At 38.2% G+C, this 27708-nt stretch overlaps 2 protein-coding genes across 3 annotated transcripts; both read left to right on the plus strand.

Annotated features, from left to right (window-relative positions):
• The first annotated feature begins 1464 nt into the window (after nucleotides 1-1464).
• Nucleotides 1465-18877, plus strand: LOC115410747 (transforming growth factor beta-1-induced transcript 1 protein). Of its 2 annotated transcripts, XM_030122527.1 has the most exons (12): nucleotides 1465-1932; nucleotides 7759-7809; nucleotides 9524-9672; nucleotides 9798-9853; nucleotides 10658-10794; nucleotides 10875-10956; nucleotides 12525-12609; nucleotides 13304-13489; nucleotides 14768-14941; nucleotides 15028-15109; nucleotides 15602-15750; nucleotides 18026-18877. In XM_030122527.1, the coding sequence occupies exons 1-12, from the start codon at nucleotides 1920-1922 to the stop codon at nucleotides 18290-18292; spliced, it is 1431 nt and encodes a 476-aa protein (XP_029978387.1). In that variant the 5' UTR covers nucleotides 1465-1919; the 3' UTR covers nucleotides 18293-18877. The 2 variants fall into 2 exon arrangements, with proteins under 2 accessions (XP_029978387.1, XP_029978388.1); XM_030122528.1 differs by lacking the exon at nucleotides 7759-7809 and having other exon boundaries at nucleotides 1469-1932.
• A 3373-nt stretch (nucleotides 18878-22250) lies between these two features.
• patl2 (PAT1 homolog 2) lies at nucleotides 22251-27702 on the plus strand. The gene is made up of 17 exons (XM_030163405.1): nucleotides 22251-22409; nucleotides 22578-22640; nucleotides 22722-22775; nucleotides 22863-23027; nucleotides 24130-24204; nucleotides 24311-24444; nucleotides 25078-25152; nucleotides 25236-25359; nucleotides 25457-25574; nucleotides 25708-25814; nucleotides 25893-25946; nucleotides 26052-26194; nucleotides 26288-26444; nucleotides 26908-27048; nucleotides 27241-27338; nucleotides 27422-27562; nucleotides 27669-27702. The coding sequence occupies exons 1-17, from the start codon at nucleotides 22341-22343 to the stop codon at nucleotides 27700-27702; spliced, it is 1752 nt and encodes a 583-aa protein (XP_030019265.1). The 5' UTR covers nucleotides 22251-22340.
• Nucleotides 27703-27708: the final 6 nt, after the last annotated feature.

Below are 27708 nucleotides of genomic sequence, written 5' to 3' on the forward strand. Positions count from 1 at the left end.
ATATATCATTTTTCTAAGCAGATCTCTGAAAGTCTCAACTACCTGCACTGAACTGTTATTGAATATCGATATTCCTACATGAAACACACTCCTGGACTGCAATACGTAAATGAGACAAATGTTTTGTCCAGCACTCAATGTTAAATCTGCTTTAAAGTTGGATATGGCATTTAAAGCTCTGAAACCTGCAAATGCCTTGGTGTTTAACTGTAGATGCAGCACTGATAATTTACATTTTTGGCCATTAGAAAAATAAAGACATACATAAATTAATATATGGAGTTAATTTAGAAGTGTGGTAGCTTGTAGATGAATGTGTACTAATATGCAGTATACATTATGTCCAAACACTGTCGAGATTATTGATAATTATCATAATTGTTAAATTATTATTCCTTATTTGGGGCCTGGAGGAAGGTTGTATTGGTGTATTTTAACTTTTCTTTATTGTTTGAACATGACAAATATTTGCATAAGTGTAGAGATGGAACATTAAAGGTTCAAACCATGTTAATGCTAAATGTTTGTTCAGCATTGAAATTAAGACTAAGAATCCTTTATTAATCCTAGAGGAAATGGTGTGGTTACAGTTGCTCCATGCAAGTATTTAAAAAAAGTATCAGGGAAGAAATGATCAATATCATCCTGAGACCCAGGAAAGTACAAATTTTGGCTTTTAAAAAAAAAAAAAAAAAAAAAAAAAAATTAAATAATTGCCTTTATTGGAAACAACACAATGCAACAGTTTTTTCAGATGCATTTTAAAAAAATTATGGAATGTCCTTTGCAGTGGACTGTTTCTTTTTATTTTTTTTTTAAAATAAAGCTGTGAAACTTGTCCCCGACAGAGGACAAAATGCATTGCTGGGTCTAAGGAGGACATTACATACATGCATAAATGCACATAAAAAGCTCTAAATAAACAAATATACAGTTCATTTAAAAAACAAAACAAGCAATGTGTACAATATGTGCAAGACATAAAATCAATGTAAGTAAAAATATACATGAATCCCAGTTACCCACTTTAATGATATGCAGACTAAATATTAAATGTAAAAATTAAATAATCATTAAAAAAAAAAGAGTAAAGCAACAAATCAGTGAAACAATGACTTTTACCTGACAAAAAAAAAAAGAAAACAAAGAAATATCGCGATAATTCGTTTTATCGACCAGTTATAATTCAATGATTCTACATATGTTTTTGAAACAAAAAATGGACTAATAAATACATAAATAAGAATCCTCTTCGGCTTTTAGATAATTGTATAATCGTATAAACCTCATTGTTTTTGGAAAATCTCTAAATGGGATAAAGTACTAATCCTCCTCTAGGTTTCTTCTACTTCCTTTCATCCTAGTCTTTCCATAGGCACTGTTGTCAAAGCTCTGTCCTTTTCCATACTCTTCCTCTGCTCGTCATACACTGTGAAGGACGCGGCACTAAATGCGTTTTCCACTCATTTCTTGTTGCAGTTCAGAAGGGCATCTCCTCTGCAGTGTGCGCAGCGCCGCGAAATCCTTAATTTTCGATCCCAAATATGGACTAGGAATGTCTAGGATGACGTCCTGTGTCCGGGGAATGCGGGGTTTGTAACCACATTTATTTAACTACGCCTTCTCCGGTCTGAGGTCCTGGATGGTAGGCATTATACAGGAAGAGAGAGAGAGAGAGCCGTGTAGGAAAAAGAAACGGGACGCCCTCCTCCTCCTCCTCCTCCTCTTCTTCCTCCTCCTCTTTCTCTCTTGGCGGATAACGGTCCAAGAAGTTATTCAGGACCGCGGCAGACAATAGCTCCGGTACCAGGACCGTCTGTCCTGCCTGCTTTGATCCAGGTCCATCACAACTTCTTCATGCTGTCCGCGTCCGGGTTGGCTCTGACAAAAAGGAACACGCACCGCTGAATTCACACATCATGGACGATTTGGGTAAGTAATAGTTTTGTTTTTTTTTTTTTTTTCCCCCGTTTGAAGCCTTGTAAGTACATGTTCACATATCTAGAAGGGGGATCTGTGGGAAGGGGCGGTGTGCCCAAACAGAGGAAATATGGTCTGTGTTGATTCTGGCAATCATACACCACAGTTCAGCCCTGTTTTCACTAGAACACATATGTATGTATGAGGATGGGATGTAAACACAGAAGGCACAGAATGGACAAATAGAACTATCATGTCTTAAAACTTAACAGAAACACTGATCTGTGTGGGTTTAAAAAAAAATTAGATGACATATTCCATAAAGGCTGCTGCGTTTGTAAAATATTTGCAGATGCCATTTCCAAACACACACATGACACATACTCAAACAGGTAACAACAGATCTGGTCCTTCACTACATCAGCCTGACTGACTGACCGCCATTGACTGTTTCATGCATGTGCTGCAAATTGACTAAATTCTTTGTAAATTAGATTAAAATGGATCCACAGCAGGGCCCTCTCATCCATAAATAATGACAAGTCTGGGTCTGAGAGACAGCCTCATAATGCTCAACAGAGTGTCTTCCATTTTGAAGGCTGCAGGACATCAAAGAAGACAGAGGTCGGTTCTGTCCTCTTCTGCTGATAAAGATGTTGGAGGAACATCTCTCCTCGCTCTCAGAACAACATTATGAGAAGCTGACTCTTTGTTTTTGGGAATGGCTTTGTCGGAAAGGCCCTGAAATAGCGCAGGCCACACTGCTATTTCAAAAAAAGCCACAGAGTTCAATGAAAATAGAAGGCCTTTTGCCTCCGCTGCCCATTTGCTGTGTTTTTTCTTTCTTTCTTGAAGTCCATTTCAGATCTTGGGGATTGATGCTTTTCAAGCAACATACAGTAAGGAAGAATGGGTAGATGTTGCCAAGAACATCTGGATTGGATTGCACACAGTGAGACCGCGTTACTGGGTGACTGGGCTGAGTGTTACTGAGACACTGGCCATGTTTGGGACGCTCAGTTTATGCTGCTGCCCAATTATGTTGTAAGTTTATGTATTGGATCTGGCGAGGCTTTTCGTTGAGAGAAACCACTTGTTAAAGAGGCCTTAAGCCAAGACAAACAAGTCGATAGGCAGTTCTAAATATGGTCAGAATTCCCATTGAGAGAAGTTCAGCTCCTTATATGAGCAATTTGGCCTGATAGAGTATGTGTGTGTAAGAAACACAGAGACACAGCAGGGAGGAGGAAGCAGAGTAAGCATATGCACAAGATTCTCACCACACGGTCGTACCAGAAGTGTGAATCATCTGGGACAGATGTGCCCACAGGGATGAACTAACACCATGTAAACCAGCTAAGTTTAGGTCTGACATGTTTACCAGGCACCGACTTAACTGTGTTCACCACATGTTTCAAACAGTGTTCGACCGGACAGAAGAAAGTCATTAACTGTTCATGACAGACACTGATGTTGAAGCTTAAATCTTAAAGAAGTTTACAAAACAATCACACCACAAGCTCAACTTTGTTATATTTATTATCTAATCAACCTCATGCCTATATTTCAGGGGGAATGGAAGGCACACATCCACCCTAATAGCATGAAACATGAAGGGGGAGGGGCTTTTATTTTGAAAAATTACTACAAACTTGCAAGTATTTCCTTAAATACTAGATACAGTTATAGGAGGTACCAGGCTTTTATTTAGGGACTATTTGTTCAACAGTCAGGACTTTGTGTCTTATTTTCTGTGTTTAATAATTAGAAATGGTTCTATTTTTACCTGTTTTTAACCTGCTCCTGATTGTGATGTTGTTAGTACTGCAGTACACTTTTCTACAAAAATGTTTTGGCAGATAGAATCTATCATTGCTTAACATAGCTTTTAATGTGTAAACATCATCTCCCTCTCCTCCACTTCCTTATGAATTTTTATAAATGAGTTAAGCTGAAAACATGAGACACACACCTGCAGTGGCTGAAATCACTAAAATACAGGAAATGATGTGTTTAACATTTAAAACTTTGTGAGGGAGGACTTCATGACCTCATGCTGAATGTTCAAATGAAATGTGCAGTCACGGAAAAAATTATTAGACCACCCTTGTGTTCTTAAATTCTTGTTCATTGTAATGCCTGGTGCAACTAAAGGTACATTTGTTTGGACAAATATAATAATTACAACACAAATGGCTCATAAGAGTTTAATTTCAGAGCTGATATCTAGACATTTTCCATGTTTTCCTGATAATAACCAAAATCACTTCAGTTCTTCCATCAATAGCTATGGCATTGTACTGACAAAAACAGTGCTTTTAGGCATTCCATGTTTTCTTTTCTGTCTGTTTTAGTCACATGATACACACAGGAGTTAGTACTTGATTGCATAACCATTGTTTTTGATGACTTGATGGTCTAATATTTTTTTCCGCGACTGTATATCTATGCAGCCTGTAATGGAAAATACTAAAATGGGAACTGAGAAACATTTTCCCAGTGCAGCTTCACTTTTCTAAAACTCACATGTTCAGTTTAACATTCACAGCATCGCTTTAAAGTTTTACATAGAGAGGATCATGGGGCAGAATCTGGTGAAAACACATGATACAGCAGTTAATATTCACATATTATAAAACTATAAGCTAAGCAAGGAAATTACATTTTTAGAATGTAGTTTAAGGAAAAACACAGTGCACAGAACAAAAACCCTCGTGCATAAATTGTAAGTTAAAAAGTCGCCTTTAACCCATAAAGACCCAGTGCTACTTTTGTGGCAGTTCCAAAAATATTTTTTCTCTATTTAGCTTTTCTTAAGTGATTTATCCCCACTCATTGTGAAATTACCTTCTGTATTTTGTGTTTATTCAGTGAAAATCAGGTACTTTCCTATATTTAATTCACTGATCGTGTAGGTGTTCATAAAAACTCAGATTAAAGTTGAGGGTTATTATATGAAAAACATACAAAACTGAAGAAAAAGTGACTTTTTCAGCAAAATATATCATTAACTGAACATAAACCAAGTGTGTTTATCCACTGTCATTTATTAAACTCACTAGTAAAACCCATGGAGTTTGATTAGTGACAGTGGATGGAGACACTTGATTTATGTTCACTTATTGATATCTTTGCTGAAAAAGTCACTTTTTCTTCAGTTTTATTTGTTTGTCATATAATAACCCTCAACTTTAATCTGAGCTTTATGAACATCCACATGATCAGTGAATTAAATATAGGAAAATTCATGTTTACACTGAAAAAAATTTAAATACAGAGGACAATGTTATAGTAAATGATGATAAATCACATAAGAAAGGTTACATATAGGGAAAAAATCATTTGGAAACTGACACAAAAGTAGCACTGGGTCATTATGAGTTAATATCCCCTAAACTAAAAACACACTAGCTAAGTTAAAGGAATGATATTTTGCTTTTTTTTAAATGGAATTATGCATTTTAAAACATTTCCCTGTGGTCTGCGTAAACTGTAAATTCTATGTTTGGGTCTGAATTCTTCATTAATTCAACTCCACAGGTCCATCTTCAACCCTATTTCTGAGTAATGACACCAGAACAGAACAGATGAACTGGTGACTCATCAGAGGCGATTTCTCAAAGACTGCAAGGGAAGCTCGGTTTCCCCTAAAATTACGAAAATTAAATGGTCAAATATGTACGGTTGTGTTGACATTTCATTGACTACAAATGTGTTAGAACACGTTCATCTCAAAGATGAGTTCGTTCAGAATCAGCTTTATCACAAATCAATGGACGCGATGTTGTTCACATCTCATACATTCCCGTTGCACTGTTTTCTCATTCGATCTCTGCTCAGTGCATTTGCCCGTAGACGGTGGGCATCCATGCACTTCAATAGGAATGAGTGGAACAGTTTTTTTCATTGCCTCAAAACTGGACGGTAATTGGATAAATGCCACGATGTTGTCCCGCCCCCGGACGCTCGGTGTCTCTGGGGGTGAATGGAGCTGTAGGTGGAGCTTGGCTGGGCTGGATGCTGGGCTTCCACGTGCTGATTGGAGGATCAGTCGAAAGGCTGAATCCCATTTGATTGACAGCTATTCTCAGATATACTCCTTCACTTGACACAGTTCAGTTTAAAACCGTCGCGCATTCTGCTGTGAAATCAAGAGAGAAACCACTACGGAATTACTCGTTCATTTCTTGCACTGTGAATAAAACACACTCATTGTACTTCCTTATTTCAATTTAACATAATTTCAGCATTTTCTTGGTTACTTGGTACGATAAGGTCACTGACCATTTTCTTAAAAAGGTACGGAGGGCCGAATTTATGTTTAAATATATATATTTTTTTATGTAAGCCGACAATGAGCTTCCCCTCTCTAAAAGATGAGCAGCTGCCACTGCATCTCATCCAGGGTGTACCCCGCCTTCGCCCCTATGTAACTGGGATAGGCTCCATGCAACCCCTGTGACCCTAGTGAGGATAAAGTGGGTTCAGAAAATGAATGAATGAATGACACCAGAAAGGCTGTTTTGAGCGCTGGCCCATTAAATGCAAATGAACCACTTCATGTCCCACCCCCTCCAGGTTGTTGACCGTGCTTTCTGTCCCATTCAGCCACTTGTGTTCGTTAATACAACCAACAGCTGAACATTTTAGGTAATCGGCTCGAAGTTTGGACATATTTTCCGTATGAACTACAACTGCTGCTGCTGACAAACAGTTATACTGTACGTGGAGAAATGTTTGTCGGAAGTCTTGATCTTATATGTGCAAATGTTGTGACGTAACTACAGGGTGTCCCATAAGTCTCCATACATAGGAAAAATAAACGTTTCTTGACATAAACCATTTTTATTTATATAATATGCTCTATATGACTGCCATTTTGTCGGGAACACATTTCAATGCGTGTCCTCCACTGCTGAAGAACTATAATGAAGAAATATAAAGAAATACATGTTAGAACCATATGTATTATGTCTCCTATGTATGGAGACTTATGGGACACCCTGTAGTTATAGATGTAACAATTTAAAAAGGAATTAAAATGGGTTGTAGAAATCCACTTGATTTTTGCCAACATGAATATAAAGATAGCTTTGCAGCACCTGGAGGGTTCAAATTCAAACTTTATGAACTGTTAGGGTCCAAATACACAAATGAATGTACCAAAGACTAATAAAAGTGGGTTTAGCAAAATATGACCCCTTTAAGGAGCGACTTTGATGGTTTGGGTGAGGGCATCTCCAACTTCACCACCAGACGTCATTAAATATTACATACTCAACCTTTAAAATGAACACTTCATGTGGTGTTACTAGTTTGAAAAGTTGTTTGTCTGCTACTTGTAAAAGCTCGTCTCTGTGCAACAAATTGAAGCGATGAGTCACTTTTTCAGACACTCCTCTGGCTTTTGCTTTAGTCACACTCACACAAACTTGTCAGCGCTAAATGACGTCATGCAGCTGCAAAGCCTGGACACTTCAGCGGGTTCAGTCTCTGGACAACTTCCACTTTAGTGTGGAGTCAGTGGGTGTGTGTGTGTGTGTGTGTGTGTGTGTGTGTGTGTGTGGGCGGGATGTGGTGGATTTAGATATCAGTTACCAAACACTCTTCCTCCTCGACTTCCTTTCCTGGCATGTGTTGGATATGGATGCAGAAATGTTTGTGTGGGCTGAAATGTCACTATGTTATGGATTATCTTCTGAAATGTCCCCCTTCTGACTGTCCTGTCCTCTGACTGATTAGTGTCTGAGGACGCCCGTTGTCCTCCGTACGCTGTCTGATGTGTGGGCTGATTTGCTACTGCTGTATTGGTCACACAGGCTGTCTGTCTCTCTTTAGGAGACCCTGACCCACCTAACTACCCTCTCAGTCCTCGTATTGTTGTGTTTGGTACGTAACTGTCTGCGCACGCATGTCTTTGTATGTGCTTCATCACCTTTCAGTGTTTCTTGTGTGTTCTGTCTATCATCAGTGTGTTTATGCCTCCATCTGCTCTTGCATGGTTTTTGCATTTCCTGACTTTTGTCTCTGTGTTTATTTCGATGCAAACATTTTAAGGGGCGTTCATAAACACAGAGCTACATAACGGCTTTAAAAACAGTCAAACCACCTTCTATTGTACATCCAACTAACACAGCCTCTGCAATATGACAGGGAATTATGCAAAAGAATCAATTATTATTTTTTGCAATTATGCCATATTTTTCATCTTGTGGATGTAGATAGTGCTTTTTTATTTGTTATATTTTAAATAATGTATAATGTGACTTTTAATTAAGTGTTATGGTTTTAAAAGTTCTTACAGTTCACACTAGACATTTGTTATAGCAGGACTGTTGTCATTTTTGTTATAAATGAAATAGTTCTGCTTTTAAAGAGTATTATATAAGATTGGTTTTGATATTTTTTTGACGTATTCACATTTTAAGCCTATGTTTACAGTGTTTACAGTGATAATCTAGTTACCTTTTTATATATTTATTTAAGAATATACTGATTGCAAATTTTTTGGCCAATACCAATATTTAAAATGTTAGTTTGGCCAATACCAGGTTATTTTCTGCTTGTTTACTTTGTTTTTGTTGTCATTTATTCCTACTTTTGTGCCAAAGAACAAAGAAGTCTTCATTTCATACATATATTTAAAAACAAAATTAACTGTTTTGAAGCCTTTCAGCACTATTTTGCAATATCCCTGAATGAACATAAATTCAGTTGATGTAAATAAAAAATAAATAAATAAAAACTTTATTAAAACAGATATCAGCCACTGCCATCACTGAAAAGAAATCTTGCAAGTAAAATATGACGGTACCGATGCTTCTGTGTGAGATATTAATTAATGAATTAATTAAAATTTAGCTTTAAGGAGAAAGGGAAAAATAAATAATACATTTCTTTACTTTGTCGAGTTAATTGAAAATATAATAAGAAAAAGACTTTTCCTTGTGGTCATGGCATATACTTCTGTATAGTCTCTACAGTATTTTGATGAGTATTTTATGATGGAGAGTGAAGTCATAGTGCTTCAAGAGAAAAGTAATAATATTTTTAGAATGGAGTCTTATTTTTTGAGAAACAAAAGAAAAAAAAAATCAAATTATCCACTGAACAACGGAAGTTTTAATCTATGAATATCTTTACAACTTTGTCCAAATGCAAGACAACTTCTTTGAAACCTACACTAAAATAATATTTTAAGAAGACGCTCTACTGTGGATTCTTCATCTTATCAATAAACTGCTCCTGTGATATTTGATCTGATCCCAGATGCTTATTTACTCTTGTAAAATTAGAACTTTTTTCTCAAAATATTGCAACTTTATTCTTGTAATATTTTGACTTTTTTTTTTTCTCGAAAAATTACTACTTTATTCTTGCGATATCATGTCATTTTTCCTGAAATATTATCATTTTTATTTCTTCAGCGTGACCCTTAGTTGTCTCTATAGTATTCTTCCTTCATAGATTTATATCTGAGTATGAGGTTTTGTTTAATATTGCACGACTTTACTAAACACCCATCGCTCTCATTGTCTTGTGCATTATTTCATTTTTCTTTCTTTTCAGCTGATTCACTTTCTCCCCCTTCTCTGCCCTCTAGATGCCCTCCTCGCTGACCTGGAGAACACCAGCTCTCCTCTTGCTCGATGTCCTGTCCTCCTCACCTCTGACCCACCTTTAAACTCTGATGCCGCCACCCAGGACCCGACCCAAGCCAGACCACCACCGCCTGCTTACACCCCACAGCAGGTACACAGACAGATCTAGTTTGTGATCGCACCATGGCATTCTCATCTCAAATACTTCCTGATGTTTATAACATATTTGTGTTAACTGTACAGTTTGATTAACTGTTTGTCTGTTGTGATTCGCAGACAGTGTCTGCTGCAATGAAATCGTCTCAGAACTCAAACCCAGATAAATTATACAGGTAACAGTCCCCCCTTTTTAATCTTTTTTAACAGGGCATCATCAACATTTTTTTTGAGTGATGTAAAAAAGTGGTTAAGTATGATATGTATGGTGTATATGTCTGTTAATATAGAGATTGCTTACTTTTGCACATAATTTTTTGCCATTTCACACAAATTTTTGCCTAAATTAAAGTTCAATCAGAAAGTATGCTTCAATTTTAAGGGGGAATAAATGCAAAGTTTCTTACATCTCATGCTTGCTTAATATGAGGAAAATCTACAGTGTGTGTTAACACTGCTCACTGTTGCATTAATGATATGATTCATAACACGTAGATACTGTAAATGAACCTCAGAGTCGTGACTAAACTGACACCAGTTACATTGAATGAAACCGGTGACTCATTAGAGCGTCATCTGATTGTATTCAAAGCTCCATCCGATACTGTTGGTTAAACACTGAGGAAATAAGTATGTTTATTTCTAGAGAATATTTCAACACAGATAAACTTATCAATGTGCTTCATAAAAGACATTAAAAATACAGTAAAAAGTGGTGACTCCAGAATTATAAGTGTGTGAATACATGGTATGTGTAGAATTAGTTTTATTATTCATCACAGTTCAGACATGTTTGTTGTTCTTTTTATATTGCACTGACAATGAATATGGGATTTTGTGTAATGATAAGTGAACCCTATGATGATGTCAGGGGTAAACTTACTTCATGACAAGAAAAGAGAACAAAAAGAATATCCTTTGATAAGTACAGTAACACACTCCTGAATATGTCCTTGTCCTCGGCCTGTGTTTTCTTACAGCACAGTGTGTAAACCTCGGTCCCCCCGTTCAGCAGACCCCCCTCCGGCCTTCTCCTCCTCCTCACTTCTGGGAGGGGGTCTGAGTGAACTGGACCATCTGCTGCAGGAACTCAATGCCACCCAGTTCAACATCACAGGTTAGAGGATGCACATGTCATATTACTGTGTCTATGTATGTGAGAAAATGGTTTTCTCATGCTTTTGTTTTTGCTGTCAGATGAGATCCTGGCCCAGTTCCCTTCTTCTAAGAAAGATGACAGGGATAAGATCAAGGATAAGGCTGCAACCTCATCTTCCAGGTATCTAATCTACATAATACAATCTTCCATGGGAGTGGAAGTCTGCATGCATGCACGTAAGACAAGAATATTATGTTGGCAGTTCGTTGAATTTAGATAAATGTAGTTACACACGAAAAAAACAATTACTGTTATGCTGCATTTCCACGACATGGAACTGGCTCGACTTGGCTCGACTCGACTCGGATACCAGGTCCTATTCCTGGTGACCGTTTCCATTACAGGATACTACAGACTTTACAGTACCTGAACGTCATAGCGATGCAGTGTGTTACTTCTGTGTCGTCTGCTCAGAGAATTACTGATAAACTCACTCGTTGTGTGATGTCTCGTCAAGCCCACGCTGAATTTTTACATCTGAACCTCCTCGACAAACCATGGTGTAGTTTTGCAGGCTGTTATCATGTGGAATAACCTACCACTATATTTACTGTAAACTTCCACATCTGTTTTTTGTAAAACGGCGGGTCACAGAGACAGCTCTCTGACCAATCAGTGGTCTGCAGTGTTTACACGTCACATTTTAGTATCTGGTCCCCAGTCCTGGAACCTCGGCGGAGGTAATACCAAAAAACTAGTATCAGGTACCAGATTCCAGGCCCTTTTTCGTAATGGAAATGCAAAGTCGAGTTGAGTCGAGCCAAGCCGATACCACATAGTGGAAACGCGGCATTAAATCAGATTGAGCCACATTTCTCAGTCATTTTTCAGCAGCACCCCAGACTAGACAAGCCAACTACTGAGGACCTTTTGTGTTTTTCATGTGTTTAGCATCCACTGTAGATTTCAATACCCTGTCAGAAGGGGAGGGTGAGATCATGAGTAGATGCCACATAATAATAACAACACAATGCACTTTTAATATTTGCTCTGTTTATTGAAGCTCACAGCATATCTGAGCTTGTGTACAGGTCATAACTTACAAAAGTAGACTTGGATTTTCTAACTTTTTTGAATTAGTTGCATTGTGTTTTAGTTGATTTGTAGCTATACATACAATGAAAATTACTGTATCTTAGCATGTTTTACATTTTCAGAAATAAAGGTGTTAAAATAGTTGGAAGCAAACAGCCTGGTGCAGAAAAAGACCCACACTAATAATTATCACTGTATATGTTTGATAGGCTTAAGTAATGGTGCAATATAATATTTCCATAATTTCTGGACATATATCATTGTTAAAACTAGACCTGACTGACTGAACCAACCCCAGATCAAAGCACAGCCCCCGCAGGGTTGTACTGCAGGCACTAGGCATGATGGGTAATCACTCCATCTGACTCTCTTCTCACCCTGATGTGTCTGTCCATCACTCTGGGACAGAATCAATCTGGACTCATCAGACCACATGACCTTTTTACACTGAAACACAGTCCAATCTTGTTGCAGCTGAAACATATTTATCACTGCAGTAATGATCCAACAGAAGGCTCTTATCTGTTTGTGTAGTTAAATCCAAGTGGGTACTTTTTTGGCCAGGCCGTACTTGTTTTCCTGTAGTTTTTAATGGACTGGTATTCAGATTTACATGTGTACACTAAGATGGATGAACTGTGTTTTTGTTACAGCTCAGCAAAGCCTTCAGCTACGTCGGCCACACTTGAACTGGACAAACTGATGGCCTCTCTGTCTGACTTCAGAGTCCAGAGCACAGTAAGAAAACAACACAATGAACCCTAGTCTTTTCACTTTTTACTATTTATTTGCAGCTATTACCCAGCTAACACTGACTCACATGAAAGCATTCACTTAACTTCATGATGGCTGTGGCCTGGCTACAGCACATGGCTCTCTGTTGAAATCAGTCACCAGATATTGCCTGAAGATGGAAATTAGTCTTGGTGCAGATATTCTCCTACTTTAAAAATATCTTGGGATAGCTGGAAGGCAGAGTTATAGATCCTTATTTGTTATCGCGCATAATCAGGTTTTCTCCATTATGGCGGGCCAGAACAAGCAAAGGAAGTGGATCCGTCAGTATGAGTTCAGTGTGCAACCCAGCTGCAGGTTATAAGCAAGTCAGGAAATGGGCTCATGGGAAAAGGGAGGGTTGATAGGTTTATTACCAATTTGTGACATTATTACAGTCCAAAATAATGCAATTATTTCTGGTATTTAAACTGATTTGTGTGCTTTTATGTGGGTGAGTTATTTCCTAGAACTAATGATGGCAGCCTTAGAAAAAGTGCATGAATTTCTGAGTCAGCTTCACTGTTGGGGTGTGTACAGTTAGAAACCTGAATGTCAAAGAGGTAAAAAAAAACAAAAAAAAAAAAAATAAACCACAGCTTGTCACTGTTAAAACTCTCAACATGTTCCCTGTTTGATGGTCTTTGTCTTCTCCCAGCCAGCTGCCCCTGTCAGCCCGGTGGTCACACCCCCTCCACAGCAGCCCACTGCCCCGCCTCAGCAGACATCAGGCGGATCATTGGACAGCATGCTGGGACTCCTGCAGTCTGACCTGAGCCGACAGGGAGTTCAGACATCCTCGAAAGGAAACTGTTCAGCTTGTCAGAAACCAGTGGTGGGACAGGTGAGATACGCATCAGACTGTGGGATTAGAACCACTCTATATAATAATACTGTGGTATATGGGTGTTGCTATGTATTAATTATTTAAGGGCTTCATCGATGTTGATGTCAGATGAGGAGAATCTTAGATAACATTGTTTAATATTGAAATGGCATGATTTGCGATGAGTGATTATTAAATTATACATACAGTATTAGTCATACAGATCCAATGTCTTCCTGTTTTAATGTGAACACTCATAACATAGAACCTGTTTGCTATTGCCATATATACAGTCGTCTATGATCAATAATGCACAAAAATACCAAATGTACAGCAATTTGATCACTTTGGTGACATTATTTCTTTCATTCCAGTCAGACTTATAACGACACTGAATGCAACTTTGATACATGTCTGTCCTTATACATACCAATCAGAAATAAACAAGATTTTATACTGAATACATTAACTCTTGGAACAGTTTTATGTTTAACAAGTGCAAATCTCTTGTTCTGATACATTTTCCTTCTGACAAAGCTGAGCCCACACTATAGCTTATGTACACTGAATTAAGAACATATTTTATTAATAATTTGTTTCAACAAACAAATGATGCCATAACTGTTGGGCATGTTTTACTCGGTATCTGTATTTATGATGTGTTGCCTGTCCTACAAAAATATTTCCAAAAAGCAGAAGTTCAGTTATTTTTCACCACTATGTTTTTGTCAACCCCATTTTCTCTGCATCTTCAGTCATAGTGCTGTTGCTGATAAGGTCAAACATTTGCATGACAAGTGTCAGTGTGTTATGTCTGTACATAAGATGCTAGTCTTTTGCAGTGTATTAATCATCAAAGTTCATCATGATGACAATGAAAATATGATGTATTAAACAACACTGAATGCAGAGGAATTAGATAATGAATTCATAGATGAATGTCCAGATAACTCAAAACAAAAATATTTCCTCTAAAATGTGTAGTAGTCAATAAGACAATCATGAAGAACATGCAGTTGTGTATTTAGGTGCTATTTATGATGAGTAAGGGACAGACACAACCTGAAAATCAATGATGAGCATGTGAATATTTTTTATTTGGATTTATTAATAGAAAGTGAGGACAAATAAAACGAAGTATTTCTGATAAAATGGTTGTATTTATTTACCACTACTCAGTTCACTATAAAAAAAAAAAAAAAGTGAATGGGAGTTTTCATCACAGATACAGAGAATGTCCCACTTAGCGAGGATGTTATTCATGAATAATCTCACGGTGACTGTTTTCTCCTTCAGGTGGTGACAGCTCTGGGGAAAGTGTGGCACCCAGAGCATTTTGTCTGCACCGAGTGTGAGACGGAGTTGGGCAGCCGCAACTTTTTTGAGAAGGATGGTCGACCATACTGCGAGTCCGACTATTTCACTCTCTTCTCCCCACACTGTGCACACTGCAACAAGCCCATCCTAAATGTAAGAAATACAACTGGGAGTTCTTTATATTTGATAAACAGCTCAACTGGAGTCACATCTGACATGTTATTTCTCCTTTGGTTTAGAAAATGGTCACTGCCCTGGATAAGAACTGGCACCCAGAGTGTTTCTGCTGTGTTAAGTGCAGTCGAGCTTTTGGAGAGGAAGGTAATGGGTGGCACATATCCTGTCTGGGTTCACACTTAGCACTGACTTCATCATTACACAATGGTCATTTAATGGTTCCTCGAACATTATACCGTCGTTTTCAGTCCAAGAGCCTGTTATATTTAGCTGTCTATTTGCACCACATGAACCCCACTCTCTATAATCTGACTGTTAACACCCGAAAAACATTTAATTTGGATGACTGTGAAAGGAACATTTAGTGTCTCATGGTCTAAAATCTGTCATAAAGGAAAGTCCAGCTTGCCAAGAATTCGTGGGAAACACTGAATCTTTGTATTTTCTTGGCATCAAGTCAAAACATCCCTTTTGTTTTGAAAAGTTAATAATAGTAGAATGTTAAAATATTAAAATAGACATTTAATATTCTGCAGAAGTTATGCAATGTGAAACTAGAAAGAGTTACATTCAGCACAAGATATTCAGACTATGTTGAGTGTGATCTGTGTAAAACTGTGCTCGTATCTCCTGCAGGTTTCCATGATCGTGAGGGTCAGCAGTATTGCCAGCAGTGCTTTTTGACTCTGTTTGCATCCCGCTGTCAAGGCTGCAGTCAACCCATCCTGGAAAACTACATCTCAGCTCTTAACTCTCTTTGGCACCCGCAGTGCTTCGTATGTAGGGTGAGTGTCTTCTTTGTGGGTTTGTTGAAGTGTTGCATTTGCAGAACTTTAGCCTGCTGTTTAATTACACTAGGAAAGAGCACCTAGTTACATCCATGGTGTCCACGGCTTTTGATGACTGATAGAAATATTCGTTTTCAGAAAATAGAACTGAAGTTGTGCAATAAAGTAAAGATATAAGCTTAGTAAAAACCACTGATCTTAAGATTATATATTTTCTAATTTCCAAAAGACCCAAACAAACAGAGCAAGCTAATCACACTAGCGAGTATGAATATCCAAAACCAGATATAAATCCTCCTCCATTGTGCAAAATAACAAAAAGAATACATAAATGAGTCATATAGTCACACTGGATGGCATGTGACAGATCAACCCACCAGTGAAAATACAATTAACTATCTTTGTTTGTTGGTTTGTTTGTGTACATTCTTGAAAAACCAAAAATATGACTTTTTTTCTGGGAAATGAGAGAAGTAACTGGGTCATAGCATTAGTCAGTCTGCCTTGTTTGTTTTTTTGAATATCAAATACAGCCAAACTAATCAAATTAATTGTCTAAAATACAAAAAAATAATAAAGCCATACAACACATTTTCTGAAAGCACAGTGAATTTGTGGTAGATATAATCAGCAGTGACATGGGACAAAGGACTTTCGCTGGATTCTTACATTTTTGTTCGTATGATTGGTTGGATAAAGTCTGAAAAGAGCTAGTCAGCCATCAGCAATTAAACATATTTACTGATATGAGATATTTGATAACTGTTGAACCACTAATCCTTTTACTACATTGAAATCATTCAGGTCAAATGAAGTTTGTCAACTTTTTGGTGGCATTGGATGTGTCATATTTGGACGCCCAGAGGCTCTAGTAAATGTGGAAACATTGTCATCTTCTGCAACATTAATTCACCACTAAAATCTATGTCGTCTGACAAATGATAGTGGTTATAGACGCTTGTTTTTATGTTCAGTTAATTATATATTTTGTTGAAAAAGTCATTTTTTTCTGTTGTAATAGCCTTTGACTTTACTCTTCCAGCTCAGTTCAATAGTGGTCGTAGTAAGCAAGTCTCAGTTTCAGCTGTGAAGAGAAGACTTCCAGTTGCAGGTTTGATCAGTCCATAACACCTTCTTCCAGTCTTCAGTAGTCCACTGGTGGTGTTTCATGGCCCAGGCAAGCCTCTTTTTCTTATTCTGAAGTCTTAGAAATGGCTTTCTTGCTGCAACTTGACCCATCAAACCTGCAACTGGAAGTCTTCTCTTCACAATTGAAACTGATACTTGTTACTACGACCACTACTGAGCTGTGCTTGAAGCTGTTGTCCTGTGAGTCGCCTATCACTCCAGCTGTTGACTGTCATAAACTTGTCTTCTGATTCTGTTGTGGCTTTGGCTCTGCCAGACCTCTTCCTGTCAGCATTTCCCCCAGTTTCTGAGTGCCTTTGGATGGTGAAGGAAACTGGACTTACTGACACCTGAACCTTCTTGGCAATTTCTCTGTAGGACAGACCTACAGTTTTAAGTGTTATGATGGTCTGTCTCTCTTCTATCGTTAATTGCCTTTTCCTCTTTTCCATTTTTGTAGTAACACACTACTGTCTGCAGTACAATACGGTTCAAATAATGCTCACAGCGGTATGGTACCAAAGTGTGTTCTAACACTACTTTTCTGCAGACAGAGGGGGTTGGAAGGAATTCAGAAATGTTGGGACACCTGTAGGAATTGGTAGCACCAACTTTCGAGGCTAGGTCAACCTCCATTGCTGCAGAACTGCTTTAAGTTGTTAACCTGTTCCTCTTTCGCCTTTTTGTATAATTCTGAAATGTACATTCTTTTTCAGTTTTGTGTAACCTTACCTTTTTTTTTTTTTTTTTTACCTCTAGCAGTTCACCACTTACCTTTGTACCATTTCAAGCTGTTCATTGGACTGGAACTGTTTGAATTTCAATACAAAACTGGAAAAATTGGGGTGTTCTAAAACTTTTGACCAGTAGTGTGTATATGTAAAGAATAATATAATAATAACTGATAAATCACTCAGGAAAAGTTAAATATAGAGAAAAATTTGAAAGTTGCAACAAAAAATATTTTAGGTCTTTTAGGGTTAAATGGTAACTCCTTCGAGTTATGATTTAAAGTAAAAAATCTCAGAATAAGTAGGATATACAGCATGGGAAAGTTGTCATTTCCCATGACAGCTTACTAATTACAGTTGTGAGAGTTGTTTCTCTCTGCTGTGGCTCTCACCGTGTCTCCTCATTTGTTCAGGAGTGCTACAGCCCCTTTGTCAATGGCAGCTTCTTTGAACATGAGGGTAAGCCCCTCTGTGAAGCCCACTACCACCAGTCCCGCGGCAGCATGTGTCAAGCCTGCCAGCAGCCGATCCTGGGCCGATGCGTCACCGCCATGGGGGCCAAGTTTCACCCCCACCACCTGGTGTGTCACTTCTGTCTGAAGCCCCTGAGCAAAGGCTGCTTCAAGGAGCAAGAGAACAAACCCTACTGTCACCCCTGCTTCATCAAACTGTTTGGATGAGGACTTCCCCCTTCCCTCGGTCACCAAGTGAAGAAGCTGTATGACTCTGGGTTCTTGTTTTTTTACTGTGGGAATGAGGGTGGAGCTGGTCTCTTAAAGTTGATACAGGGACGGCGAGAAACATCGTCCAACCCATAGATAGTAAATAAATGGACTGCATTTAGACTGAGAATATGACTGTAGCATTGATTAGACAGCCTAAAACTGATGCCAAATGATTCTGTCATGTATGTAAATGTTTTATATACTGTATTGATTCAAATTGAATATTAAAAATTGATTTTTTTTTTGCCAAAGGTAGAAAAGAAACAGTATATTGAAAGCAAAATGATTGTTTCAGTGAAGTTTTTCACTGTTGTGCAAGGAAATCCCCTTTAATATATTTGCTTTATTTTGCAAAAAGTACAGTGTCACTGCATATGCATTTATATTCATATTGTATCCCAACTGCTATATATGTTTTATGTAATAGACCAAGCTATCATATGTATATTGTCAGATATTTTACACTATTCTTTTACTATTGCTCTATGCAATCATGCCAAAAACAATTCCAAAGAATAAAATAAAGATCATCACAACTTGTTTTCTAGTTTCCTTGCTTGGGTGAAACGAAGATTTACTAGTTAAATTGGAAAAAAGAGACAAATATACCTTTTATGTCTTCCATTGTTTCATAAAGTAAAAAAAGCAACTGTATTTGTTCTTCTTAGAATTTAACCAGTATCTTATAGGGACATTGAAGCACACACAGCCCTAATGTGACAATGTAAAGGGTTGATGTATGTGGCCACTAGATGTCATCATTTACCAATTTACTAATACCTTGTGCCATTGGATGTTCTACTGGTTGATGAAACTGTATTGTATAAACCTGACTGGTTTTAATGTTTTAGTTAAAGATCAATTGTTATCCCCTGTACATGTTCAGTAAGAGTTGGTGCAAATAAAACTTTCAGCCAAAGACCCAGATATATATAAAGATTTTTTAAAAAGTGAACAACATCTTAAGTCTCTACATATGGCAGGCTTATCAGAGAACAGATAGCATGGATAGATTAAAAAAAATTAATAATAAATCTACATTAAAAAAAAAAAAGAAAATTAGAGATCTCATAAGTTTAGATTCAATCAGTAGATTGATTGAAATCTACCACAATATCAGTAGGTAATGATAAAATGATAAAACCTGTTGAGTGATTTAAATGATAACTTCTTAAACATTGTTAGTCAAATTAAAAAAAGTGGCACAATCCCAAATTTCTCCATCAGAAAAACTAAATGAACCATGAAGATGATGTACTCGGGCAGCTTACTGAAAAAGTTACAGAATTAACATATTTTCATCTATGAAACTTTTAAAGAATTTGACGCCATTGATGAAGACTCCATTTTGCTGAATAAATAAAGAGCCATATGGCCTGCATAGATACAACACTGGACAAAATGGAGAAAAATCATCTACTATTGGAGGAAACTGCTTTTTTTTTGTTTTTTTAATAATGCATTCACAATCTGAAGATAATATAGAAATTTTGTACATCCTCAACTAGCTGATCATAATTAGGGGCTCTACTGACTGAAATGAAAATGTTACATCACTTGTACAAATGAATCCCAAGCTGTAGCAACCTGAGGCTTGAAGGGAATATAGAATCAACAATGAGTTCTTGAATATGGGCTTCAATGAAAATTCCAGCTTTCAGCTTTGCATCACTTTTTACTGCACCACTTGATGTTCAAATCCATCTGAATGTTGATCCCTTGTAATTTGTAGAACTAAAATACTAGTGTGACATGCTGCTATTGGCTGTATCTTGACTTGTGCATGAGTCAAAATCCTGACGTACTGGGAAACTCTGATCTCAGATTTGTCATTATCATACATGATGTAGGTAAGACCAAATCATTACTGACCAGTGTGAGTTTTTTAAATAAATGTTACTGATGATCCATAACAGTACAATCAAACATTACAGGCAACAGGCACAATATATACATAACATAACAAAAAGACAGAAACATTTTTAGATGGGGGTGTAATCATTACACTTTTTTTTTTTTCCACATATTTATATATCATTTTTTGATGCAGATTTAAGTTACACTGAACATTTGAATATTCAGTTTCAGAGGCATTAAGCATGTCCTATTCTTCCCATCCCCTCACCCTCCCCTCCCTGGTCCTACATGACGTACTTAATGACAGTAATAAAAATGGCAAAATACTTATAGAACAAAAAAGGTCAAATATATATACAGGGTGGGGAAGCAAAATTTACAATATTTTGAGGCAGGGATTCAAAGACAGTGTATGACCAATTAGTTTATTGAAAGTCATGAGAATTTATTTGCCACAAGAAAATTGACATGATAGAAAATGTTTTTATTCTATGTGTCCTTCTTTCTCAATAACTGCCTTCACACGCTTCCTGAAACTTGCTCAAGCGTTCCTCAAATATTCGGGTGACAACTTCTCCCATTCTTCTTTAATAGTATCTTCCAGACTTTCTTGTAATAGTTTTGCTCATAGTCATTCTCTTCTTTACATTATAAACAGTCTTTATGGACACTCCAGCTATTTTTGAAATCTCCTTTGGTGTGACGAGTGCATTCAGCAAATCACACACTCTTTGACGCTTGCTTTCCTGATTACTCATATGGGCAAAAGTTTCTGAAAAGGTATGGATAATAGTGTTAGGTATGATTATGACATCAATATATGTTTGGTTTCAAAACAATTGACGTAGTGCCTGCTGAGAAAAAACAACTAAATGTTCATTGTAAATTTTGCTTCCCCACCCTGTGTGTGTGTATATATATATATATATATATATATATATATATATATATATATATATATATATATATATATATATATATATGTATAGAGAGAGAGAGAGAGAGAGAGAAGAAAATTTAAAAAAAAATCATTAGACTTTAAACACTTCTTTATAAAGTCGATTGGTTTTTGTTGCTTTTTTATTTTATTAGGGATAATTTATCAAAATTAAAACGACAATTTTAAAGTTACTAACTATTTTTAACAGTTTGGTTTTGTGAATTTGAAATTTCCTTGATAAGATAAAAGCACTGATTAAAAATTGTGTGTATGGTCAAAATATTCAATTATATTTTTATTTGTAAATTCATTGTTGATTGACGTGACTGACTTTATAATTGTGCGTGCTGACGTATGCACGCAGTCTACGCACGCACGTGACGGAGCGCAGGAGAGTTCAATTAAGCGTTAATGAGCCTCTGTCGGTGTGTGTGACCAGAGAAAGGAGGAAATCAGGCGAAGACAGTCACCACAGACACGTCGGCTTCAAGTATTGAAAACACAATGAGTGATTTAGAACAGCAACAAGTAAGTGATAACCGTTTAACCTGGGTTTACTGTTAAAATGAGTGAGACTTGACCCAGTATAAGTTCAGTTTAGGGCCCTACAGTATGGGAACAGGGTCCCTCTGCCTCCATGTAATACCATCAAACTTTATTGTAACAGTGGCAGTAAGAGCCTAATAGTAAAATACAGTGTAAATATTTCAGGTTAGGTCATTGTTTTGAGTGTGTTTTTGTGGCTGTGAACTCTATGGAGTGCTTTCTGGTTGACTTTGATCCCAGGAGGCGGAGAAGGTGTCTCAGCTTCAGTGGCCAGAGAATGGAGATGAGTGGAGCGACAGAGAAGAGGAGACAAATATGGACTGTCAGTTTCTGCAAGCCATGGCCGAGGAGGATGAGGAGATTAACATCCATAATGACGAGACATTTGGAATGGGTGAGTGTAAAATTAAAGTGATGGGTCAACTCCTGCTACAGGTGTCAAACTGTGACCTTTAAGCTGCTTCTTTCTGTGTCTTAGATCTGGATGCAAATGGGCCTACAGGAGACAGCAGCGGCAGCCTCCTCCAGTTTGGAGCAAGGCCACCGACGCCTCCCCCGCCGGACCCCAGACCACCGTCCACTTCCCCTCCGAGACAGAGGCTGCACCATCCGCGAGCCCCCCCAGGGCAGCGGGGCAGAGTTAGGGGACACAAGGGAGGGATGGGCCGGGGGCAGATGTTTGAAGACCCAGCTGTGATGAGAATGGTGGCGGGGCAGCCAAGTCTTAAAGTTAATTCATTTTTAGCAAGTTGACAATTTTGCTCCATGCAGAAACCACCACTGACACCAATAAGTTGGATGAATCCTGTCACACATTTACATTTATATCTTTATTTTAAGATGAGGTGTCTCAACTTATAGCAGATTGTCTTTATTTTGGTGTGTTTTGTTTTCAAGAGTCTGGACAGTGCAATAGTGGACTGTGGGAATGCCATGTCCTGGAATGCATACGAAGATCATGTAAGAAGCAACTTTTAAAGACAAACTTTTGTCAAACTTTGTGCTTACACTGCTTACAGTTCCCCTAACTTTTTTGTTTAGTGGATGATGCATTCGTACAGAAAGACCAGAAGAGTGTCAGGATCAATCCTTCAGGTTGAGATCACGAACCATTCATCCTGTAATCTGTTTGACATTGCTTCCCTTTTACAAATAACTGTCTTATTTGATTCTGTGTCTTAGGACAGTGCTGTAGTGTGTGTGATTGATGGCCACAGAAGCAGAGGTCAGCATCTGCCCTCCACCTTCCTGGATTTGCCATATGCTGTATCTTCCTTCAGGGGCAGGAGAGGGGAACCCAGAGGACCTTACTGTAGAAGACAGTTTGGACAAAGAGGCCCCTCTCAGGTGCATAATTTAATTTACCAGATAAGCTCTTAAGTTATTTTTCTTTATCAGTCAATTGAGTTCACAGCTCTGAGGTGAAGGGGTGGGATGCGCACAAGGGTCAAGGCACATAAACACACACTGGAGCATTTGCAGCAAATCTTTCTCACAGTGAGATGCCAGCGGAAGGAAATGTTTGCAACTATATTTAAGCATCAGAGTAGGAGGCTTAGAACTCTCATTTTAGGGCACGTGTTCAATGTAGCACAAAGAATCACCACAAATGAGGTTGACGGGCAGAGCATTGCAAGATGTTATGTTACCTGGTCCTGTTGTCAGTCTTATTACAGTGGAAACCTCACTAAATTGACTTAAACTGATATGGAAGGAAGGCCTGTTCATACTTTGATTCCTAATGGCTAAAAAGGGTTTTCTACCACTGAATCACTGGGGAATCAGTTTTGTTTCTCACAGCAGTGTACCTCATACGTCAACATTAACAGTTTCCCACACAGAGTATGAAGTACAGCATAAAGATGGAAAGTAGAGTTGGAGCACATGGTGATCCTGTCCTGTAAGGAGTCTGATTATTTCTCAATTTGCAGCAAATCCACAACTGTGGCGTCCATTTTGTTTATATGCCTTTACCACTGACAAGGAAACAAGCTCTTATGTCATGTACACTCTGAATTCGGTTAATTATTACCTCCGCCAGGAGGTATTGTGATCACTTTGCTGTGCGTGTTTGTGTGCATGTTTGTTTGTTAGCAGGATAACTCAAAAAGTTATGGACGGATTTTCATGAAATTTTCAGGAAATGTTGATACTGGCACAAGGAAGAAATGATTAAATTTTGGTGGCGATCAGGGGTGGGGGGGAAGATCTGTCTTGGCAGAGGTCTGCGCTCTCAGAGGGCTTTTCTTGTTTAGTTTTTATTTCTATAAAATGTCAAAGTTGTCTGTTCAGCCCAAGATGACGTTCTCAAATGTCTTGATCCATAACCCCAAAATATTCACATAATCAAAATAGTTGATCAGCTCAAGGTTTTATAACTTGTCAGTTAATGTAATCAGATCCAAATGGAATTGTTGTATCCTGGTTTGAGTGCTGCTCTGTCTTGCAGATGCATGCACCTATGATGCCAGGATCACCGCTCTTCTCACGTCAGCCACTGCCCCCGAGGCCGCGTTACAATCAGGTTTATCACACAATAGATCAGACATGTTTAACAAACACCACACATGGAAATGAATGTGAATTCATGCTGTATGCCCCAACTCACAAGATCTTTTTTGCTACATCAGACGGGGGGCTTCATGTTTCCCACAAACCACCGTTGCCCCTCCACTCCGAAGATGATGCAACTTCGCTTTGGTGCCAACTCCCCAAGGCCGTCCCCCTTCTACAGCCCCTCGTCTAATCCAGTACAGCATTTCAGGTGTGTGATTCACTGCCTGTATATCCCAGAGCAACATTTGATGTGTAGGATGAAATATTTGTCAGCAAAGTATGAGCTTGGCATATATTAAAGGCTTGGCAGTGGGTTATCACTCATGAGTATATAAAGCTCTCCATAAGCCTTAAGTTCATTAATTTCATCCAGTCCCTGCTGTTACATCCTGAATTCACAGATAGCTGTCCCACCTGCTGACAAAAGATGCAGCTGTGCGTTACAAAATCCGATGCACATGTGGTCAACATTGACTGGTTCAGGAAACTACTTCCTAAAATAGATTTTTCATAGTATTGATTTTTTTGGAAGCCGAAACATGTTCTGCTTCAACAGAAAAGGGAGTCTCTGAAGAGAAATAAAGGTACTGCTGTAGGTGGAGAAGGAACATGCTAGAAACAGACAGTGGACTGAAATGAAACCAGCTAAATTTAAAACTTATACTGTATCACCTGATCAATGAATGCAAGCTTTTCTTTGTTTTAACATTCTGGCAAAAAATCACTATTTTCTAGTAACTTTGGAATAACTTTTGAGCCTGAAATATTAAAATGTTAAACTTTGTTTTTTACTTGTATCATCAAATTCACTTTAATTTGATGCAAAGTGTTTGCTGTACAGGTATCCTGATCCTGTCACCCAGCTCCACCCACAACATAAACGACTTCTTGTTCAAAAACGACATATATTCCAAAGGTCAGTGGAGTGTCACAGACTTTTCACTTATTTTATTTGATGTATGAAGGAATAACATTATGGGAAAAATGTGACTTGTGTAGAAAATCAGAGAGCCGGGATCCTTACTGTAATCTCATGACTGCCAAAGAGAAGGAGTGGATCACCCGGCTACAAATGATTCAGCTGCAAAGTGAGAATCCTTACCTGGAGGACTACTATTACCAGGTGGGAAATCAAAGGTTTTTGTAGGTTTCAGGTCTGAGCAACATACACCAGTTTTTCTTATTTCCTGCATATAAAAAAATGTATTCCACTGCTGTAGGAGTACTATCGGCGGATGGAAGCTAAGCTCGCTGAGGAAGAGCTGGGCACCAGGAGCAAGAGGGAGCCACCCAAACTCACCACGCCTTACATCACGAAAACTGACTCGTACACACCAGGTCTTTTACAGTTAATGCTACTTGATCAGTGCTTGATATCCTGATACAGACATTATTACTTGCCAAAACACTTTCAATGGTATGCTTTTTTTTTTTTTTTTTTTAATACAGTTAAAATGTTTTATTCTTCCAGTGGTGCACATTGAAGGCTCTTTGGGTCAAGTTGCTGTGTCCACGTGTTACTCTCCTCGCCGTGCCATCAGTGCAGTTCATGCAGTCCAAGCTCAGAGTCCACTCGAGGTGACGGAGACACATTTTTAAAATTTTAAATTATATTAATTTCCTTTAAATTTTTCTGAGACTGTTTCCTTTTTATAGGAACAAAAAGACACCAGACAACAGCGGTTAGAAGTCCTTAGCAAAGTAGAAAAGGTATCTGGTTCCATGTTCCAATGCGGTGTACAATTTAAAAAAAAAAAAAAAAAAAAAAAAAATTGTCCTTTTCAACACTTGGTTTCACTTTTTTCCGTTCTGTAGTTATTCATAGTTCTGCTAGAGGTTGAGGAGACGGAGAGGACAAAAACCACAGTTTTGTCGGAGGCGGAAGAAAGAAGGTTAATGGAGAAGACGCAGAGGAAAGTGGAACACATCTACTCACAAATGCAACACCACGATCCCCTGTGAGTCTCGTACTTCCTGCCAACAACATGTATAGTTTATAACAAGCACAATTAATTTGGATTGCTTATAAATGTACTCTACTTGTGATGCAGAAATTCAGGAGGGGAGTTCCTCCCTTTCCTGCTAATCTCAAAAGGCAAAAAGCTCCTTGCCCGTCTACTCCCATTCCTGAAACATGAATCTGCACAGACAGTCTTGCACATTGTGACCCGTAACCTGCCTACACTGATGAACAGAGATACAGAGGAGGTAAAGCACTTAGGATACATTGCAGTAAATGACAATTAATGCTCATTCACTGTGTTAGAAAACTATCTTTAATATATTTGTGTAAGTTCTCATTTGCCCAGGTCATTGCTCTTCTTGGTGGTTCTTCTAGGTTCAACTGGACTTGTTTAGCTCTTTTGAAAAATGTTGTCTCTCATCCAAGAGATTTCTTTAGTTCTAATAGCTGGTGGGGGAATTTGGACTTACAAGTCCAGTTGAACCCAGAAGAACCACCAAGAAGATAAGATAAGAAATCCTTTATTTGTCCCACAATGGGGAAATTCCAGTGTTGCAACACTCATTATAGGACAGTGCAGAAAAAGTTCACACAGAAGGTTTTAAAAAATAAATAAAGATGTGCGTGCATTAAAAATATGTACAATATGGATACAGAATAATTCTTATTCTTATAATAATAACTTAAATATAATTCCACTCTTTTTAGGCACTTCCAGTACTCTACCCAGCTCTTCGAAATGTAATCGGAGGTCTGACATTTAGTCAGCTCATCGGGGTCCTCAAGGATTTGACATCATCAGAGTCTCAAACAGCATACGAGTGCCTCACACTGGCCTGTCAGAACAAGGTCTGTTGCTTGACTTTTGTGGGTGCCTGTATATGATGGGGGATGGTAGACAACAGATGCATACTAAAGAGAAGGGAACCACATACAACACAGTTCAGACCAGGAATTAAACTACAGGGGTTCAGCTCAATGTAACTCAACCACTGACCACCACATTTATAGATTTTTGTCATTTGTCTTTTCTGTCTTCAGTTTGGACTCTCCTTACTCTATGCGCTCCTGTCACAAGGAGAGAAGTTGCTGTCCTCAGGTGTTCCTCTTGAGCCAAGCATCGGCGACTTTGAGGCCTGGTGGGAAAGAGTAGAAATATAATTCATGGATGGAAATGAGGTTAGCATCTGAGGTTTTGACATCGGTGTTCGTCTTCTTTTAGGACTGACACAATTTTCCAGGTGGCGGGACAGCTGTCCCAGTGTTCCCTGGTAGAGCCACTCCTCCTTCCATCCAACCTGCTCACTCTCTTCTGCCGTTATCTGGACAAACGCACTGTGCATCAGCTGAAGAGCAACATGGAGTGAGTACTGCATTTATTAATTTATTTTGGATGTTGATGATGTAATGGGAGATTTATTCCAAGTACAGCATTTTATTTGATGGATTTAACTGACGTTTTTGTTCAGGTCTGCAACTGGATTCCTGGCTCTTCCGTCATAAAGTGGA

Source organism: Sphaeramia orbicularis, chromosome 19 (genome assembly GCF_902148855.1).
Source record: "Sphaeramia orbicularis chromosome 19, fSphaOr1.1, whole genome shotgun sequence".
Taxonomy (NCBI): Eukaryota; Metazoa; Chordata; class Actinopteri; order Kurtiformes; family Apogonidae; genus Sphaeramia; species Sphaeramia orbicularis.